The sequence below is a fragment of the Microchirus variegatus genome (genome assembly GCF_963457635.1).
Source record: "Microchirus variegatus genome assembly, chromosome: 2".
Taxonomy (NCBI): domain Eukaryota; kingdom Metazoa; phylum Chordata; class Actinopteri; order Pleuronectiformes; family Soleidae; genus Microchirus; species Microchirus variegatus.
Genome location: NC_139803.1, coordinates 43,967,820 through 43,989,569, shown reverse-complemented (window position 1 = coordinate 43,989,569; position 21,750 = coordinate 43,967,820). Strand labels below are relative to the sequence as shown.

Below are 21,750 nucleotides of genomic sequence, written 5' to 3'. Positions count from 1 at the left end.
TTTTCTTTATTTCAAATGAATAACTGCACTTTTTAATGTCATTTTTATTTCTGCTATTTTGTAAACTTTGTCCTTAGAACTCATTTATGTACAAACCAATCGTTTGTTAAAAGTTAAAATAAGTCATATTAAGTCATCATTATCTAGTATAGTACAGAATAGTGTGTTTAGAATAGAACAGAATAGCATGGCACCATATACTATAGCCTAGCATAGAATAGTATTGCCTAGCATAGTATTGTCTAGTACAGTATAGCCTAGCATCGTATGGTATAGTCTAATAGTGTATAGTATAGCCTAGCATAGTATAGCCTAGCATAGTATAGTATAGCATCAATAGTACAGTACAGTATAGTATAGTACAATATAGTATAGCCTAGCATAGTATAGTCTAGTACAGTAATAGTATAGCTTAGCATGTTATAATATAGCTTAGCATGCTATAGTCTAGTACAATATAGTCTAGTCTTACAGAGTATAGTATAGCCTAGCATAGTATCGTATAGCATCAATAGTATAGTCTAGTACAGTAGAGTATAGCCTAGCATAGTACAATATAGTATAGCCTAGCATAGTATAGTATAGCTTAGCATGTTATAGTCTAGTACAGTATGGTCTAGTCTTACACAGTATAGTATAGTCTAGTACAGTAGAGTATAGCCTAGCATAGTACAATATAGTATAGCCTAGCATAGTATAGTATAGCTTAGCATGTTATAGTCTAGTACTGTATGGTCTAGTCTTACACAGTATAGTATAGTCTAGTACAGTAGAGTATAGCCTAGCATAGTTTAGTATAGCCTAACATAGTACAATATAGTATAGCCTAGCATAGTATAGCTTAGCATGTTATAGTCTAGTACAGTATGGTCTAGTCTTACACAGTTTAGTATAGTCTAGTACAGTAGAGTATAGCCTAGCATTGTTTAGTATAGCCTAGCATAGTACAATATAGTATAGCCTAGCATAGTATAGTATAGCTTAGAATGTTATAGTCTAGTACAGTATAGTCTAGTCTTACACAGTATAGTATAGTCTAGTACAGTAGAGTATAGCCTAGCATAGTATAGTATAGCCTAGCATAGTATAGTCTAGTACAGTATAGTATATCATATTATAGTCTGGTACAGTATAGTATAGCCTAGTATATCATATTATAGTCTGGTACAGTATAGCATAGCATAGTATAGTCTGGTACAATATAGTATAGCCTAGCATAGTATAGTCTAGTACAGTATAGCCTAGCAGATAATAGTATAGCATAACACTGTAAAGTATGTTGCGTTTATATATATTACGGTAGTTTGTGATAAAACCCTGTTGCGCCTTTACTTCCGTCTTTACGGCTTCCCCATGACCCACGTGACCGGAAACGATTACGCTGGTGGAGCTGATGTGTTTTCTGACACACGCTCCGGAGCAGGAGAGCGGCTCAGCTGGGAAACTTGTGTCCGACTGGAGCGACGGGTACGCCGGCGGGTGACCCGGTGAAGCCCGGGGCTCGAACATGGGCCTCCTGGCGAGGATACGGAAGGAGTGGTTCATCATCGGGATCGTGCTGGTCATCTTATCGGCCAAACTGCAGCCGAGCGTCGGCGTCAAGGGAGGTGAGAGAGTTTTAACCGCGGGACACAACAGCACCAGAGTCCCGCTGTAAAAGCGTCTGAAAGATGCTAGAGCCTGAGTCACTGACTTATCGAGAGGTTTCCATCTTTATTCTTCCCTCATCCTCACACACAAAGTCCTCGGTGTCAAACTTTAGACGTTAAAATAACCGACAGGACTCGAACAACACATCGGCGCCAGACATTTGATCCGCCTGCGTTTGTCTTTAAACAAAAGTCACTCTTTTCTACTTTAGTTCGCTGTTTGTCTCACCCTGACGGGGGCGACGGAATGTACGAGCTGAGAGCAAATGAACGGGGGAAAAGTGTGAAAACACGAAATATGTCGTGCTCGTAACCGATGCCGAATGACACCGTGGATCGTGTTCATCGTGATAAAGTTTAAACGAATGTCACAGTGAACGCGCATGTAGGTGTAAAACGTGAAAGAGCGTAAAATTTAGGATTTTCTCAATGGGATTTCGTTACCATGAGTGATATTTTAAGTTTTCTATTACTCTGTGTGTGCGTGTGTGTGTGTGTGTGTGTGTGTGTGTGTGTGGTCCACAGTGACACGTTGCATTCACTAACACTAATGTCAACTTTGCTCCTTACACTCCGCGCTCCCGTGTGCGCGCCGCCGATTGGGTCATAATAAGGTGTTTATTTAGTCCTAATACGTAAATGTACCTTTTATTTCCCACGGCCGTGACGTCAGAGAGCGCCTCGCACCTGTCTCAGGTGGAGGCTCGTTAAAGCAGCTGATGATCGGTGATAACAGTGATAACAGTGATAACAGTGAAACTCCAGCTGCTACTGTGGAGATAAGATAAAGTCTGTGCTGCGTTCACGTGCTCTCTGTAAACCACATACTTTACGAACACACGTAACACACGTGTGGGAGAGTGAGTGGTTTACAAACTTCAGATACAGCTAATTAGCTAACATTAGCAACAACTAACAACACTACTAGCGTAGAGCAGCACCTGTGGAGGTGAGCATTAGCTAATATTACCGACAACCACAAGCTAAGCATATGACTAGCATCTTTAAGTGGCTAATGTTAGTAAATGACAATATCATGACACATCGATGACTAGCATCTTTTATTTTAGCTAATAATAACCAACTTAATAAGCGACTGATACCCGTTAACCCGCTTACTTTAGCTAACTAATGTCGAACTAGCAGTGACAATTAGCCTCTCGCAACGTAGTTACGTTTAGCTAACCATAGCTAACGATTTGTGATACATACGTGATTAATTAGCCAGTTAGCTAACATTAACGACTAGCGTGGAGCAGCACCTGTGGAGGTTAACATGAGCTAATATTACTGACAATCACTAGCATCTTTAAATGGCTAATGTTAGCAAATGATAATATCATGACATATCGATGACTAGCATCTTTTATGTTAGCTAATAATAACCGACTTAATAAAGCGACTGATACGCGCCAACCCGCTTACTTTAGCTAACTAATGTCGAACTAGCAGTGACAATTAGCTTCTCGCAACGTAGTTACGTTTAGCTAACGATTTGTGAGACATACGTGATTAATTAGCGAACTAGCGCACATTAACGACTAGCGTAGAGCAGCACCTGTGGTGGTTAACATGAGCTAATATTACTGACAATCACTAGCATCTTTAAATGGCTAATGTTAGCAAATGATAATATCATGACATATCGATGACTAGCATCTTTTATGTTAGCTAATAATAACCGACTTAATAAAGCGACTGATACGCGCCAACCCGCTTACTTTAGCTAACTAATGTCGAACTAGCAGTGACAATTAGCTTCTCGCAACGTAGTTACGTTTAGCTAACGATTTGTGAGACATACGTGATTAATTAGCGAACTAGCGCACATTAACGACTAGCGTAGAGCAGCACCTGTGGAGGTTAACATGAGCTAATATTACTGACAATCACTAGCATCTTTAAGTGGCTAATGTTAGCAAATGATAATATCATGACATATCGATGACTAGCATCTTTTATGTTAGCTAATAATGACCAACTTGATAAGCGACTGATACCCGCTAACCCGCTTACTTTAGCTAACTAATGTTGAACTAGCAGTGACAATTGGCCTCTCGCAACGTAGTTACGTTTAGCTAACCATATCTAACGATTTGTGATACATACGTGATTAATTAGCCAATTAGCTAACATTAACGACTAGCGTAGAGCAGCACCTGTGGAGGTTAACATGAGCTAATATTACCGACAATCACAAGTTAAGCATATGACTAGCATCTTTAAGTGGCTAATGTTAGCAAATGATAATATCATGACATATCGATGACTAGCATCTTTTATGTTAGCTAATAATGACCAACTTGATAAGCGACTTATACCCGCTAACCCGCTTACTTTAGCTAACTAATGTTGAACTAGCAGTGACAATTGGCCTCTCGCAACGTAGTTACGTTTAGCTAACCATAGCTAACGATTTGTGATACATACGTGATTAATTAGCCAGTTAGCTAACATTATCGACTAGCGTAGAGCAGCACCTGTGGAGGTTAACATGAGCTAATATTACCGACAATCACAAGCTAGGCATGTGAGTAGCATCTTTAAGTGGCTAATGTTAGCAACATATTGATTAGCATTTTTTTTTACTACTACTTACTTACTAATATGAGCTTGCGTTTCCTGTTTGGAAAAGTCTGTCTAACAGTGAGTAAGTGAAATAAATATGAATAATTAGACGTTATATGGAGTTAAAATACACGTAATATTGCTCTTTATTATTTCTAATAAACACATAATAAGTGTGTTATTGTGTGCCATGTTTGTCATGTTTACTCAGGGTGGAACAAGTAAACAAACTTGTTTATTCTCTCTCTCTCTCTCAGGTCCACTGAGGCCTGAGGTCACCGTCGCCTACTTTGCCGTCTCGCTCATTTTCTTCAACAGTGGCCTGTCGCTGAGGACGGAGGTGAAGTGGAGCGTCTGAGCTCATCTTTATCTGATTATACTTTTTATAATAATAATAATAATAATAATAATGACAATACGATCTGTCTCTCAGGAGTTGACCAGTGCGCTGCTTCACGTTCGCCTCCATCTCTTCGTTCAGTCGTTCACCCTGGTTTTCTTCCCGCTGGCCGTGTGGCTGCTGCTCAGAGTGCTGCAGCTGACGCCCATCGACCAATGGCTGCTCAGAGGGTGTGTGTGTGTGTGTGTGTGTGTGTGTGTGTGTGTGTGTGGTTGTGTGTGCGTGTGCGTGTGAATGCCGTCCTTTATGTAACTCCACTGTACCTGAAAAACGAGTCATGTATGGAGTGAAAGACCCACATTCACTGCTACAACGGTCACTTCTCTGTGTGTGTGTGTGTGTGTGTGTGTGTTCTCTGACACGTAGACTGCGCAGAAATTGAACTTTGACACACTTTTACTAACAGGAAAGTGAAGTTTGTCAAAGAACTCACTCTCCCACACCAAAGCCCATAGAGAATTCCAGCGATTTTAGCTCACAGGGGACACAGGAGCTGCTGGTCTACTGCTGCCTCGTGTGGTCACTTTGTGTCACTGCTGTGTATCTGAACGACAGATTTCAAAAGCCGAATTGACAAAATAACCCGTATGAAGTTAGTGATGGAGGCAGCAGTGGATCAACAACTCCTGTGAACTCCTGTGTCTCTGTGATGTTAAAATCACTGATTTACTCTGTGGACTTTGGTGTGGGAGAGTGAGTGACTTTGGTGTGGGAGAGTGAGTGACTTTGGTGTGGGAGAGTGAGTGACTTTGGTGTGGGAGAGTGAGTGACTTTGGTGTGGGAGAGTGAGTGACTTTGGTGTGAGAGAGTGAGTGAGTGACTTTGGTGTGGGAGAGTGAGTGACTTTGGTGTGGGAGAGTGAGTGGCTTTGGTGTGGGAGAGTGAGTGACTTTGGTGTGGGAGAGTGAGTGACTTTGGTGTGGGAGAGTGAGTGACTTTGGTGTGAGAGAGTGAGTGAGTGACTTTGGTGTGGGAGAGTGAGTGACTTTGGTGTGTACTGAAAAAGATTTTAGCCTCTTAAAAGACTCATCTACGTCAGTTTAAGTCTACGACGTCTTAAGAACGTGTTCACGTCTTTATCTTCACTGTTACACAGACTTTTCCTTGTGTAAACTGAAGTTTGTAAACCACTCACTCTCCCACACCAAAGTCACTCACTCTCCCACACCAAAGTCACTCACTCTCCCACACTAAAGTCACTCACCCTCCCACACCAAAGACATTCACTCTCCCACACCAAAGTCACTCACTCTCCCGCACTAAAGTCACTCACTCTCTCACACCAAAGTCACTCACTCTCCCACACCAAAGTCACTCACTCTCCCGCACTAAAGTCACTCACTCTCCCGCACCAAAGTCACTCACTCTCCCGCACCAAAGTCACTCACTCTCCCGCACCAAAGTCACTCACTCTCCCGCACCAAAGTCACTCACTCTCCCGCACCAAAGTCACTCACTCTCCCGCACCAAAGTCACTCACTCTCCCACACCAAAGTCACTCACTCTCCCACACCAAAGTCACTCACTCTCCCACACCAAAGTCACTCACTCTCCCACACCAAAGTCACTCACTCTCCCACACCAAAGTCCATAGAGTAAACCAGTGATTTTAACATCACAGCACACAGGAGTTCACAGGAGTTGTTGATCCACTGCTGCCTCCATCACTAACTTACAATGACTGATTTTAATGAATTCGGCTTTTAAAATATTTAATTTAATCGGCTTAACTGCAGTGACACAAAGTGACCACACGAGGCAGCAGAGGACCAGCAGCTCCTGTGTCCACTATGATGCTAAAATCACTGGTTTTCTCTATGGGCTTTGGTGTGGGAGAGTCCTGATGTCATTGAATGCAGCATTGCAAAGTCTCTTTCCTCTTCTCTCCACAAGGGGGCGTTGTAGACTTAGGGATGAATCATGAGGATTGATATGGCTGATAGTTTCTAACTCGTTAACTACCTGGTTGATGAGTAATGACCAGAGTGTTGTTGTTGCCTAGGTTACAGACGGTGAGCTGCATGCCTCCTCCTGTCTCCTCAGCTGTCATCCTCACCAAGGCTGTCGGCGGTAACGAGGTAACACTCACTCGTTCATGTGTGTTCACGTTAACCCTCACTGGTTCATTCATGGTGTCGTGTCAGATGACACGGAGCAGTGTGTTGTCACGGTAACCGCAATGTGTGTGTGTGTGTGTTTTTTCAGGCTGCCGCCATCTTTAACTCAGCGTTTGGAAGCTTCTTGGTAAGAAGTTTAAAAGTCACAGTGTTTATGAACGTGTTATTATGAACATGTGATTATGAACGTGTGAGTATGAACGTGTTATTATGAACGTACGTGTTATGAATGTGTGAGTATGAACATGTTAATATGAACGTGTGAGTATGAACGTACGTGTTATTATGAATGTGTTATTATGAATGTGTGAGTATGAACATGAGAATATGAACGTGTGAGTATGAACGTGTGTAATTATGAACGTGTGAGTATGAATGTGTGAGTATGAACGTGTTATTATGAACGTGTTAATATGACCGTATGTGTTATTATGAACGTGTGAGTATGAACGTGTGAGTATGAACGTGTTAATATGAACGTGCATGTTATTATGAACGTGTGGGTATAAACGTGTTATTATGAACATGTTAATATGAACGTGTGAGTATGAACGTGTGAGTATGAACGTATGTGTGAGTATGAACATGTTTTTATGAAAGTGTGAGTATGAACGTGTGAGTATGAACATGTTAATATGAATGTGTGAGTATGAACGTACGTTTCATTATGAACGTGTGATTATGAACATGTTATTATGAACGTCTTGATATGAACATGTGATTATGAACGTTTTAATATGAACGTGTGATTATGAAAGTGTTAATATGAACGTGTTAATATGAACATGTGATTATGAACGCAAGAATGCGACGACTCATCAGTGTGTTGGTGTTTTGCAGGGTATCGTCGTGACTCCAGTTCTGCTGCTGCTGTTTGTGAGTTTGACTCATGTGTTCATCTTTATTCATGTCGTCATCATCAACATCATCAACATCTCACTTCATAAAATCTATGTAGGAAACTGAAGTTTGTAAAAACACTCACTCTCCCACACCAAAGTCCATAGAGAAAATCAGTGATTTTACCTCCCCGCGACACAGGAGCTGCTGGTCCTCTGCTGCCTCGTGTGGTCACTTTGTGTCACTATAGTACATCCAAATAAAAGATTTTCAAAAGCCCGAATTTTACAGAATAAGTCATTGTAAGTTAGTGATGGAGGCAGCAGTGGATCAACAACTCCTGTGAACTCCTGTGTCTCTGTGATGTTAAAATCACTGGTTTACTCTATGGACTTTGGTGTGGGAGAGTGAGTGTTTTTACAAACTTCAGTTTACGCAAGGAAAAGTCAGTTTAACAGTGAAGATAAAGTCGTGTAATATCCCTTTAAAGTGTGTGTGATCCACTGATCTGTGCTCTGCTCGTCCTCCTGCAGCTCGGCTCGTCGTCCTCTGTTCCTTTCTCCTCCATCTTCTCTCAGCTCTTCATGACCGTCGTGGTGCCTCTGATTCTGGGTCAGGTGTGTGTCTCTCTGTGTGTGTGGGTGTTGTTGTGTTGTTGTTATTGTGTTAACCTCAGGCCCGCGTTTGCAGGTTTGTCGTCGGTTCTTCAGGGAGTTCCTGGAGAGGAAGAAGCCGCCGTTCGGCGCCGTCAGCAGCGCCGTCCTCCTCATGATCGTCTACACCACGTTCTGCGAGACCTTCAGTAATCCCACCATCGAGCTGGATCCAACCAGTCTGCTGCTGGTCGTCCTCATTAGTCAGTGCTGTCCCCTCTGTGTGTGTCTGTGAATCACTGCTAAAGTCACGCAAAGATCTGAGAACATCTGGAATGTAGAACGGCGAGTCGTCTGCGTACAGACGGATCCAACTGTGGAGTTTGTTAAATTAAGAAGAATCAAACAAAATTAGAGGCTTTTTTGTGAAAAAATTATATTAATCTGGGTCCAAAAGTGTCATGTAGGTATAATAAACGAAATAACTGGGATATAGAACAGCGTATCGTCTGCGTACAGACGGATCCACCTGTGAATTTTAAAGAAAATCAGACAAAAATTTGACAAAATTTGATGTTTTTTCTGAAAAAATTGTTTTAATCTGGGCCCAAAGTGTCATGTAGAGATATAATAAACGAAATAACAGATGGAAAATCTGGGATAAAGAACAGTGAGTCGTCTGCGTACAGACGGATCCGCCATTTTGTTAAATTAAGAAGAATCAAACTAAATTTGAAGTTTTTTCTGAAAAAATTATTTTAATCTGGGCCCAAAGTGTCATGTAGATATAATAAACTAAATAACAGCTCAGTCTTTGACACAAAGATGGAACATTTTGTACAGACGGACCCACCTGTGATTTTTAAAGAAAATCAGACAAAAATTGGACAAAATTAGATGCTTTTTTGTGAAAAAAATTATATTAAGCTTGGTCCAAAGTGTCATGTAGATATAATAAACTAAATAACAGCTGGAACATCTAGGATGTAGAACAGCGTATCGTCTGCGTACAGACTGATCTGCCTGTGAATTTTAATGAATATCCAACAGAAATCTGACAAAATTTGATGTTTTTTCTGAAAAAAATTGTTTTAATCTGGGCCCAAAGTGTCACGTAGATATAATAAACTAAATAAAAGCCCAGTCTTTGACACAAAGATGAAAATCTGGGATGTAGAACAGCGTATCGTCTGCGTACAGACGGATCCACCTGTGAATTTTAAAGAAAATCAAACAGAAATCTGACAAAATTAGATGCTTTTTCTGAAAAAATTGTTTTAATCTGGGCCCAAAGTGTCACGTAGATATAATAAACTAAATAAAAGCCCAGTCTTTGACACAAAGATGAAAATCTGTGATATAGAACAGCGTATCGTCTGCGTACAGACTGATCCATCGGTGGAGTTTGTTAAATAAAGAAGAATCAAACAAAATTAGAGGCTTTATATTTAGATTTTTGAGTCATTAATCTGAGTCCAAATGATAAAATGAACTAACTTAGACACGTCTTCACTTTTAAAAGCTTAAACGAGTTAAAGATGTTGTTAAATTGTTCAGAAAGTCTTGAGTTTATCCTGAACCTCTTTGTTGTTTATGTTGTTTTTCAGTTTTCTGCATCCAGATCAGCTTCATGCTGCTCACTTTCGCCATTTCTACCACGTGAGTTTAAATCTGTCTCGTCTCTCATTTCCTGTTTTTTTTTTTTTATAACACAGTACAGCCTTTTATCGTTTATATTTGCAGTATTTTGAGACGGCTAAATGCTTCCTGGTGACATGACCAGGCTTTTATTTTGAAGCAGTGACAGGAAGTGAAGTGAAAAAACCTCAGGAAATGAGATGAGAGAGTTTAGTGAGGTGACACTGACCCCTGCTGTTCACGCTCTGTCACTGCAGGTCGGGCTCAGGGTTCACTCCTGCAGACACTGTGGCCGTGATCTTCTGCTCCACACACAAGTCACTGACGCTGGGTACACACACACACACACACACACACACACGCACACACACACACTGGATCTGGACGCTAACTTTAGCGCCTGAGTCCCCCGACGCTAATTAACCCAAAAATCTATTTCACATGCTTTTATTGTGGAATCCTCATTTCTCTGTAACCCCGCCCCCTTGGCCCCGCCTACCCCCCCCCCCCCCCACAGGTATCCCCATGCTAAAGATCGTGTTTGAAGGCTACGAGCACCTGTCACTCATCTCTGTGCCGCTGCTCATCTACCATCCGTCTCAGATTCTGCTCGGATCAGTCCTCGTACCGACGATACGCAGCTGGATGACTGGACAACAGAAGGTACACACACACACACACACACACACACACACACACACACACACACACACACACACACACATACAGATAGACAGACACGCGCACACACACACACACAGACACACGTAGGCTCGCACACACATATACATACGGACACACAAACGCGTATATATACAGACACATACAGACACACACACATACAGACAGACACACATACACACTCACACACACTCCTCACCTTGTCTCCTCACGCACACACATACATGCACGCACACACGCTTACACACACGTGTGCACACACACCGCACATACACACATACATGCACGCACACACACACATACACAAGCGCACACACATGCGTGCACACACACGGACACACACATGCACACAGACACACACAGGGCTGGAAAACTTTTTCGATTTTATTTTATTTTTTACATTTTTGGTCCAACATTTTACAAAAACGTCATACTATACTATGTCGACCAAAATTTGAAATAAAAATTTGACCCAAAATTTGGAAAAAAAATTTAAAAAAAATTGACCCAAAATTTGAAGGAAAAAAATTGACCCAATATTTTTGGTCCAAAATTTGAACAAAAAAAATTTGGTCCAAAATTTGAAAAAAAAAATTTGGTCCAAAATGAAAAAAAAAAAGTTGGTCCAAATTTGAAAAAAAAAATTGGGTCCAAAATTTGAAAAAAAAAAAATTATGGTCCAAAATTTGAGAAAAAGTCACCCAAAATTAAAAATTTTGACAAATTGAATAAAGCATGTTATATCAACCTAAGGAAGTGATTTCAATGAAAACAAAGTGAGGACCGGCCAAAATGTCCTCACTCGGTAAAAATGACCTCACTTTGTTGGTTTAAAACCCTCACTGGTCCTCAGTATGCCGCAAGTACAAGAACATACAGACTCACACACACACACACACACACACACACACACACACGCACACACGCACACACGCACACACACACACACACTCACACACTCACACACACACATGCATACACACTCACACACTCACACATTTACAGACAGACAGACAGACACAGACACACACACACACACACACATACATACACACTCACACACACACATATACAGACACAGACAGACAGACAGACACACACACACAGACACATGTAGGCTCGCACACACATACACATACTGACACACAAACGCATACACACAGACACACGCTCACACACACACACACACACACACTCCTCACCTTGTCTCCTCTCCTACAGTCTAGTCTGTTGTTGAGGTAGGGCCGCATTCCAACACTGCTGCACGCTGAGTGAGTAAAGACGTCCTTCAGAATAAGAGTCCTTTGTTCACAGCAGCAGCTTCACTTTCATTAATTTATTTATTTGAAGTGATTTTTTTTTCTTTTTCATTATTTTTGCTTTTATAACCGAATTCAAATGAAAAAGGGGGCGGGGCTTAAATCCTAACAATCAGTGGGTGGAGATTGCGGTGTTTAATTCCTGGTGATTGGTGGAATATTCTTCTTCTTCTTCTTCTGTTGTTCTTTTAAATCTCTCTCTGTGTGTTTTTTTTCCGTCAGGCGGTGAAACTGTCGTCTCTCCAGCCCGTCTGACCGCGGCGTGGACGTCGGTGTTTTGACGTTAGCGGTGGAGGGAAACGCGTTCGTGCCTTAACAAAAACAAACCAATCAACAGCGAGACCTCAGCGTGGTGAAGGAGAGCCAATCATAGCCCAGATGCCTTGATTTTTCTTCTTCTTCTTCTTCTTCTCAGAAATCATCTACACTTTTATATTTAAAAGAAGTTTTATTTTTCTACGGAGAATCTACGAGTTACTGGGACCAGTTTATTTTTTTTAAATCTTGTTACTTCCTGCCAGGAAATGGACCTTATTTTTTCTGGTTGTTGTCATTTCCTGTCAGTATTTGTTGACACTGACCAGAGATCAGGTATCATGTGACGCTCGCTTTGAGCCAAAGGTTTTTAATGGAACTGGAATGTTGTCGTGAAAGGTGCCGTAAGAACAAGGGTTACAAAAGGGCGGGAAAATTCCCAGTAAATTTCCGTACATTTTCCACAGGATCTTTCTTTTTCGGGAATAATTCGGGAAGTATTCCAATCTGAATGTATTTCTATAGCACATTTAGAAACAACTGAATTGACCAAAATGCTAAGTACGTCACATAAATACACAAAACGGACAATAAAAAAAAAAAATCAAAAAACGTAAATAAAACAACGTTAATCTCCTCAAAAATGACGACACAGCCACAGAATAATAATAATAAATAGTGAGAGGGCACGGCTAAATTCAAAATGGCTGACTTCCTGTTTGGTCAAGTCGGTGTCCGTAGACGTGTTCCGGGTCGGTAGTACGAAGTTTCGCGGCGATCCGTCAATGTATGGCGAAGATATGGGTGCACTTCCTGTTTCGTAGCTAATGGTCGGAATCCCGATGGTTGCCGTGGCCACGCCCTTCTGAATCCGCAAAATCTTTCGGTAACTTTTTGCCTTTAATGTGTCAAGTACAAATTGGCACTTTATTTTTCTTTTTTTTTTATGTCTGTTCGATAAACGCGCTCAGACGAGTTTGTTCATTTGCGTAGGCTGAAAATCGCCAAAATGGACGCCAAGATTCCAAATTGCCGACTTCCTGTTGAGTTGAGGCCATGGTTACGATGGACTTTTTTGTTCGTCTTGGTCGATAACGTCTTCCCACCAAATTTCGGGAAATTCGGTGGAACAGGAACACTTCCTGTTTTGTAGCGAAATTCGGCAAAATGCTAGTTACACAAATATTTGCGCGACATTGGTAAGAAACAAAAAAAGGAAGTTACAAAAGAGTTACAAAAACAAGATGTGAAGTCTTGACGGAGACAAAGTATTTTCTGATTTTTGTGTTTGTTGACAGCATTCCTGTGACGAGGGGGCGGAGTTAAGTTGACAGGTGATCCATCCAGACACTGAAGCTACAAGAGGAGCCAAAAAAACAACAACAACTTCACCTGCAGCTGAGCAGGTGTTTTTCGTACGTGATTCGCGAGCGTGTTTTTGTGTCTCGATCAAATTCACGCGTTTCTGTAGATTTATACGAAGTTTGTTGTTTACGATGGTGAAAAAAAAAAAGGCTAATAACGGCACGTTATTCTGAAACATCTACGTACGTATGTCGACCTGTACGCAGATGATTCTCTGTTTATAAACGGAAACACGTCTGTTACGTTTGGCAAAACAACAAAATTTGATTAATTTGTTTTTGTTTATTTATTTTTCCTTTGCGATGAAAATATATCCACCTCCGGGGGGCGCTAACATGACACATTGTCATTGCTGAAGTATTTTACTTTGGTCTCATATCTTGTGGCTTTAGTCCCTCGGTCTTTACGCAAGGCGACGTTATTTTCCGGATTTTACGCGTTAGCGCTAGCTTCCGCTCAGTCTTCTAAAGTTTGCTAAAGCTTTACCAGGTTTTTGAATTGAGCACAGTGTTAAAATGCTAAAAATCTTCATTTATTTTTCCGGTTATGGTTTTTTTTTTGAAAATGTTACTAGGAAATCGTGGACAGATTTCGGAGGCTAACGGTTTATATATCGCGATCCAAACTCGTCCGAACGGCAGCTTTGAAGTGAAGCTGTTTGTAACTTACCTGTCTGCTGTTGCAAAAACAACACGATAATGGAAAAAGAAAAAAAAACGCCCGTTAGCATCTCCAGCTCCGTGAGGCGTCTGCGTGACTTTATCGCGATGTTAGCGCCTGTTGTCGCGGACGCAGCGATGATGTCACACGTGAGCGGCGAGGCCTCTTTCACTTCACTGCCAGTCTGTGTTTACAGCGTCTCTAACGAGACCTAATTATGTGTTTTTGAGAAAATGATTGGGGGCGGGGCTTGTGTTGGGTTTGTGTTACTTTTGTACTCGTTTATTTAAAAAAATGATTATTATAATTATGGAAAATAAACCAAAATGAAAAACACTGATTTTATTGGTGTGTGTTTTATGACACGAGACGAGATGATAAAGTGTCTGCGATGACTTTTCCTGGTTTTAAATCATCATATATTTATATTTATTTAGTTTTTTAGTGTAATTATTCACGTAATTATTCACGTTTGTTTCCCTCCGGGTTTCTCGAGGACGTTCAGAGACTCTCTGGACTAAAGATGAAGGTACGATAATCAGGAAGTTTGACTCTCAAAAGACAGGAAGTGGCTAACGGAAAGTCCAAATTACAAAATAAATCCACGCCCAAGAAAGTTGAATGGATAAAGTACTTTATTTTGTATCAAGACGACTAACAAAACGACGCTAAACTGGTGATGCAACATGCTAAGCTTAGCATGCTAACATGCTAAGTTAGCATACCGCACGGTTCTTACCGTCCAGTTTGGGAATTCTGTTGCTAACATTTTTTTGTTGAGGTTATAGAAAAAGTTGAACCTGTGTCTGCTACAATCCTTTAGTCCAAACTTCATAAGGCTTCGTCCTAAAGGGGCTAAACCACTGTGCGAAATACAGGGGGGGTCCGGGGGGGCTAGACCCCCCTGATTAACATTCGAGACCCCCTGAAAGCCTCAAATGCAAAATTTGAGGGGGGTCTAACCATCTGTTTTTTTGTCATTTCTGTTTTATATATTACATATCATTTTATTTGTAATTTTGGATTTGAATGTTTGAATTTATTGCTTTTCCAAATTGTGCTGTGGAAAAGGCCCGCACAGATTAGCCCCACCTGGGATGGTAACACGGTATTGCGCAACAATTTGGAAATGGGACCCCCCCCCCGATTATTAATGGGTATTTCGCACACTGGGCTAAACGTTAGCCTAACGGTTAATCCTCTGAGGATAATCCACATCTACAGCACAAACGATAACCTTCTTGTCCAGATTTGTGTTTCAGTCTCCGGGCGACGCCAGTATGTCGTACTCTGCCAGGAGCACAAAACTGTTGTCGCGGATCCTCCGCACTCGGACCAGGTCACCGCACTCCTGGACGTGGATCAGGCCTCGCTCGCCTCTCTCGTACTCTCTCTCCCTGTCGTTCAGCGTCACCGCCGTCCGTTTACCGCAAGCCTGACGGTGCATGTAGCGAACCCCGAGCACCAGAACCATCCCCGAGCCGGCCGAGCAGCCCAGCAGCGTCCCCAGCTCCCAGGCGCTGTGTCTGGGCACGATGTCCGGGTACTTCCCGTCTTTGTCCGGATCAGACGGATGTTTTTGTTTCGTGTCGGCGTTGGGCTGGTTCGGTTTCAGCTCGCCGCGGCCTTCCCGATCCAGCTTTGGACGAGGATCCGGGTTCTGGTGGACGGCAGTTCTCCGAGTCGCCGCGGTGACGTCGCGTTCGGGACCGGACGGGACGACGTGGTTCTGGATTCTCAAACTCTCGCCTCGCGTTAGCTCCTGGGACGGCGAAGGTGAAGAAGAGGCCAAGACGGAGTCGTAGAGCGAGCGAAGAGGAGCGGGAGAAGGTCCTTGGTGAGGGGAGGTCGACTGGGAGGAGCCTGAATACAAAGGAGTGACCGAGGAGACGGTGGAATATGAGGAACCCAGTGAGGAAGAAGGAACTGGAGGAGGTGAAGGAGGGAGTGACGTAGAGGTGGGTGATGGAGTGGAAGAAGCTGTGATCGGCTTAGAGAAAGTAGAAGATGGGGGAGGATCAGATAAAGGGACTGGGGTAATCCAGGAAGAGTTTGAAGAAGCCGCAGAATGAGTAGGAGAAGGTTTAAGAGGGTGGACCTGAGGAGGAACTGGAATGGCAGAAGGAGACGGCGGAACAGAGAAGGCAGGAGTTGTTCTGGGTCGGCTCTTCAAGGTCGGAAGTGTTGATGCCAGCATTGAACCTCGAGAGCTCTGAAGGTTCAGGGTCCAGGACGAAGGGGTGGAGCCAGAAAACGTTGGTTCAGTGTTTGAGGAAATGGCAAAGATTGAAGTTGTGGTTTTGACCTGATTTGTTGCAGAGATCGGGTCAAAGCTCTCTGTGAACTGTGGATGATTCAAAGATGGAGGGGTCTGTGGGGGTTCGGTCTTAGACTGGAACCATGATTTAGAGGAGAAGCTCATGGACTCGGGTAGGGAGTCGGATGCAGGAGTTTGAGTGAGGATGTTTGGTGGTGGATTCTGGGTACTTAGAGGTTCTGGTTGACGTTGAGTCCTTAAGACGTCAGTTGTTAGAAGCTGAGGGTCTGGGGGACTGGTTTGCCTTGGTCCAGATTGACTTGGTTCAGGTTGAGATTTGTTTGGTTGGAGCCTGGGGTTGGGGTGTTCTGGAATAAGGGTTGAAATTGTTTGGGACGGAGAAGAGGTCTGCGGGGAGGGGGTGGAGTCCAGAGTGGACAAGGTTTTGGACTTGGAGAAGAGAAGGATCCGACGAGTTTGGGGCAGGGGGAGGGGTTTGGATGTGGGGAGGAAATATTGGGGTGAAGAAGATTCTTGCAAAAGGACAGATTTTACTTTGGAATCCCATGTTGTCCCCCAGCTCCGGGATGTTGTTTCTCTGGAGTTACTGGTTCTTGGGGGATTCGCTCGGTGGAAGCTGTGATTGGTTAACGTCGTAGCTGAGGCGGTGAAGTCTGAATCCTGCAGCTTCACCTGTGACTCTTTGCTTTCCGTCTTAACGAAGGACGCGAGGAAGCGCAGCAGAGGAAGAGGATCGGTGACGTTCGCTAAGAGAGTCGTAGCATGTAGCGTCTCTGTAGCCTCCTCGGCTGAGGAAGATAGACGACGGACAGAGGTGCCGTCTACGGGGTCCTCGCTTGTTGCAGTGCTATAATAAGTCGTGAAATGAGGAATTCCTGACGTCGTCGCCTTATTCCTTTCATTGGTCCAGGGTTCATTTCCAAGTGTCGTCGAAGATGTCGTAGAGTCGTAGTCTCGGGTTCTGCTGCTCGTTGTCTCGTTTGTTTGTTTGTGCGATTCTACGTCGGCTCTGAGATCTGTGAAGAATAAACACTTATCAGTTCTGTTTTTATTATTACAACGACCAACAAGAGACTGAATCAGGCGATCAATCCGTACGTCGAGTATTTGCGTCCGTTTACGTACCGGTCCGTTCGTCGTCCTGCACGGCGAACGTTCCTGCGTCTTTCTCGGTCGTTTTCCTCCCGTTCCACAGTGTCCGACTCCCATCATGCACCACTTCGGACTCGATCCCCGCCCAGTACACAAAGTACGACTGCACCACCGTGATGCTGGAAACCACAAAGACGACAAAAACGTTAACAGAGTCGAACCGAAAAGCGAACCGGACCGGACCACGACAGAACCGGAGGTACCAGAGAACCGTGTCGTGCGTGAGTTGTTCGTAACGATAAATCTGATCACAGATGTAGCGTTACAAGCTCCGCCTCCGAGGTTCCTGAACTCTCTCAAAGTTTACGATCATCTGAGATTCCTGAGGCCAAGCAAATGGGTCCGTCCACTGAGTTTCTTAGATCCGGCCGTGGAAAAACTCGACTTTTTACTCGTACTCACTAGAAGCGTACGTCGCCCGCGGCTACGTCCGGAGCTCTCCACACAAACGACAGGTTCCTCTTCAGCTGTTTGTCGGAGTGGGTGAGGGTGTCGCCGTCTGACAGGCAGCGCAAGGTGTGGGTGCCGGGGGGCGTGAAGGTCCAGGAACCGCCCACCAGCACCGGGCCAATCCTCGAGGACCCGGAACCTCCTCCGACTCCAACTCCACCTCTGGCCCCAACACCACTGACATCGGCTCCGGTTCCGCCCACGGCTCCGCCCACAGCTCCGCCCACACTGCGAGCCTGCAGCAGGAAACCCATGAAATCCCGAGAGCTTCGAACAGTCACTGAGGACACAAAAGTGGGGAGGAGCTTCCAGTTTACAGCAGCATGTGTACGGTCACGTGATAGGTAAAGCATATAGTAGCATAGCTGCAGCCTTAGTTAGCTAACGGCGAGTTAGCAAACAGCTACCTGTGATGAACTGTCCGGGCCGGTAAGACGAGGCGGACGAGCGCAGCGTGACGTAGCTGTGCGGCGGGTCCTGGGGATGTGCGCGGATGTGCCGGGGAATCATTTCCTGGCAGGAGGTGTGGCTAGCACCGCGGGAAAATGCAGTGGTGGGCGGAGCCAGTGTGAATAAAGCCACGCACATCCCGAAACAGTAGAGCGTAGACTGCATCCCTACAAACACACACATACACACAATTTAAAGATTTTTTTATCATGTATCCTTAATAAAAACAACCCAAAATTGCTAGCCTGGAGCTAATGCTACGCTAACCACAGCCAACAACCACTGTTACCAGGTAAACATTTAGACGATTAGCTTTTTTGTCACAATGAATCTTGCAAATTTAATCAACTGAAGTAAAAGACATGAAATTGACGTATTTGCTGTGTATTTGTTGCAGGATTTTTGCCGTTTAGCTTCATTTTCCCGCATCTTTTTAGCATCGACTGTTCTTTGCATTACAGTCATCTGCTCAATATTCTATTTATATATGCTTCTGTTAGCATTAGCATTAGCTATCAATCTTCTTGCAGTGACATTCAGGTAATTCAAGAGTCGGGAACAGAAAATTATGTTCTCTTTATATGCTGACGATGTGTTTTTATATATATCAGATACTCAGAATACTTAACCCCATGTTATAGCTACGCTAGGTCACTTTAGCGCAGTGTTTCCAAAAGCCTTTCTATACGGGGAGCCACTTTCTTAAAGATAGAAACTGTAGCGACAAGAGCAAATGTGTGCGTTAAGTAGCAGCTAATTTAGCTAATAGCATTTATAGAATACATAACACCATGTTATAGCAACGCTAGGTCACTTTAGCGCAGTGTTTCCAAAAGCCTTTCTATACGAGGGGCCGCTTTTTTAAAGATAGAAACTACCGCGACAAGAGCAAATTTGTGCGTTAAGTAGCAGCTAATTTAGCTAAAAACATTTACAGAATAATTAATCCTATGTTATAGCTACGCTAGGTCGCTTTAGCACAGTGTTTCTAAAAACGTTCTATACAGGGAGCCACTTTCTTAAAGATAAAAACCATAGCGACAAGAGCACATTTGTGCGTTAAGTAGCAGCTAATTTAGCTAATAGCATTTACAGAATACTTAGCCCCATGTTATAGCTACGCTAGGTCACTTTAGCGCAGTGTTTCCAAAAGCCTTTCTATACAGGGAGCCACTTTCTTAAAGATAGAAACTGTAGCGACAAGAGCACATTTGTGCGTTAAGTAGCAGCTAATTTAGCTAATAGCATTTACAGAATACTTAACCCCATGTTAAAGCTACGCTAGGTCACTTTAGCGCAGTGTTTCCAAAAACCTTTTCAATACGGGGAGCCACTTTTTTAAAGATAGAAACTGTAGCGACAAGAGGAAATTTGTGCGTTAAGTAGCAGCTTATTTAGCTAATAGCATTTAGCCATGATTTTGAATTGGTGACATGTTACGAATTCATTTTATGTACATTTTAAATATTTACGCGTTGGATAATTTCTGCCAATTTGTCCGGGGAACCAAAAAAATCAGGTCCCGCGACCCTTCAATGGGTCACGCCCCAGTGTTTGAGAATCACCACTTTAGTGAACTCAACCTTTTCTGTGCAAACACTTTCATTTAATTCAAATCTGTTTAAAAATCACAGCTGAACACTTTGCAAATCGCAGAAATTCTCAAAAATGAACTTAATAATAATGATCTTTACCTTCTTCTTCTTCTTCTTCTTCTTCTTCTTCTTCTTTTTCTTCTTCTTCTTTTGTCGTTTAATTCAGTTTTTATTTGTTGTTGAAAAGTCGAAAAAGAAAAAAACCTCCAAAGTGTTTGAATGTCAGCGGAGAAATGTGAGGATGAGACTGAGGTCCAGGGTGTCTGAGGGTGTGTGTGTGTGTGTGTGTGTGTGTGTGTGTGTGTGTGTGTGTGTGTGTGTGTGTGTGTGTGTATGTGTGTGTTCTTGTACTTGCAGCATACTGAGGACCAGTGAGGGTTTTTCACCAACAAAGTGAGGACATTTTTACAGAGTGAGGACATTTTGGTCGGTCCTCACTTTGTTTTCATTGAAATCACTTCCTTAGGTTGCTATAACATGCTATACTCTGTTTGTCAAAAAAAAAAAGAAATTTTTTGGATGACAGTATATATTTGACTTTTTTTTGTCAAATTTTGGATCAAACATTTTGCGTCCAATAATTTTTTTTCAAATTTTGGATGACAGTATAGTATGACGTTTTTGTCAAATTTTGGGTCAAATTTTTTTTTCAAATTTTTTTTCAAATTTTGGACCAAACATTTTGGGTCAAATTTTTTTTTTCTAATTTTGGACCAAAATTTTTGCGTCACATTTTTTTTCAAATTTGGGATGACAGTATAGTATGACGTTTTGGTCAAATTTTGGGTCATTTTTTTTTCTAATTTTTTTTCTAATTTTGGACCAAACATTTTGGGTCAAATTTTTTTTTTCTAATTTTGGACCAAAAATGTTGCGTCAAATTTTTGACCAAACATTTGGGTCAAATTTTTTTTTTCAAAATTTGGACCAAAAATTGTGGGTCAATTTTTTTTTCTAATTTTGGACCAAAATTTTTGCGTCACATTTTTTTTCAAATTTTGGATGACAGTATAGTATGACGTTTTTGTCAAATTTTGGGTCAAATTTTTTTTTCTAATTTTTTTTCTAATTTTGGACCAAACATTTTGCGTCCAATTTTTTTTTTCAAATTTTGGACCAAAAATGTTGCGTCAATTGCGTGTGTTGGGTCTTTTCTTTTATTAACTCTTTTTTTTGTCATTGAAAACAAATCAAAACTCTGATTTTTCAGGATATTTTATCAACACAAAAGAAAGCAAATGAATAAAGTGAAAACAAAATAAACACGTTAACGTAAAGAAATAAAACGTTTTTTCGACGTATTTCCACGTACGTCAGTTTTAATTCGTGAAATATTTAACCTTTTTTTTTTTTAGGTCATTTTATCGGATGTTTAACATCAATAAGTCATTATTTTACTTTTACTCTGTAAAGAAATGTGTGTGTGTGTGTGTTTGAGATTAAGACACACACACACACACTAGCAGGATGCACACCAGCTGTAGCCCCTCCATCCAGGATACACACACACACACACACACACACATATTCTTGTACTTGCTGCATACTGAGGACCAGCATTTCCACTTTATAAATCAACACAATTACAAATATCTACTTCATGAACGACATCTATAAAGAACTACTGGGTGCAGTACCATAAAATGTCTGCAGGTGGATTTGATCAGGAAGTGATTTGAATGAAAACAAAGTGAGGACCGGCCAAAATGTCCTCACTTTGTTGGTTAAAAAGCCCGTCAC

General features: G+C 42.3%; 1 protein-coding gene across 1 annotated transcript; it reads left to right on the top strand.

Moving 5' to 3' along the window:
- Window positions 1-1,507: 1,507 nt before the first annotated feature.
- On the top strand, window positions 1,508-12,136 carry slc10a7 (solute carrier family 10 member 7; the record flags this gene model as incomplete). Its single annotated transcript, XM_083902298.1, has 12 exons — window positions 1,508-1,607; window positions 4,475-4,557; window positions 4,651-4,787; window positions 6,620-6,695; window positions 6,823-6,861; window positions 7,575-7,610; window positions 8,108-8,191; window positions 8,265-8,430; window positions 9,775-9,826; window positions 10,063-10,136; window positions 10,323-10,468; window positions 12,028-12,136. 12 exons carry the CDS (start codon window positions 1,508-1,510, stop codon window positions 12,058-12,060), a joined length of 1,026 nt encoding a protein of 341 aa, XP_083758424.1. The 3' UTR covers window positions 12,061-12,136.
- Window positions 12,137-21,750: the final 9,614 nt, after the last annotated feature.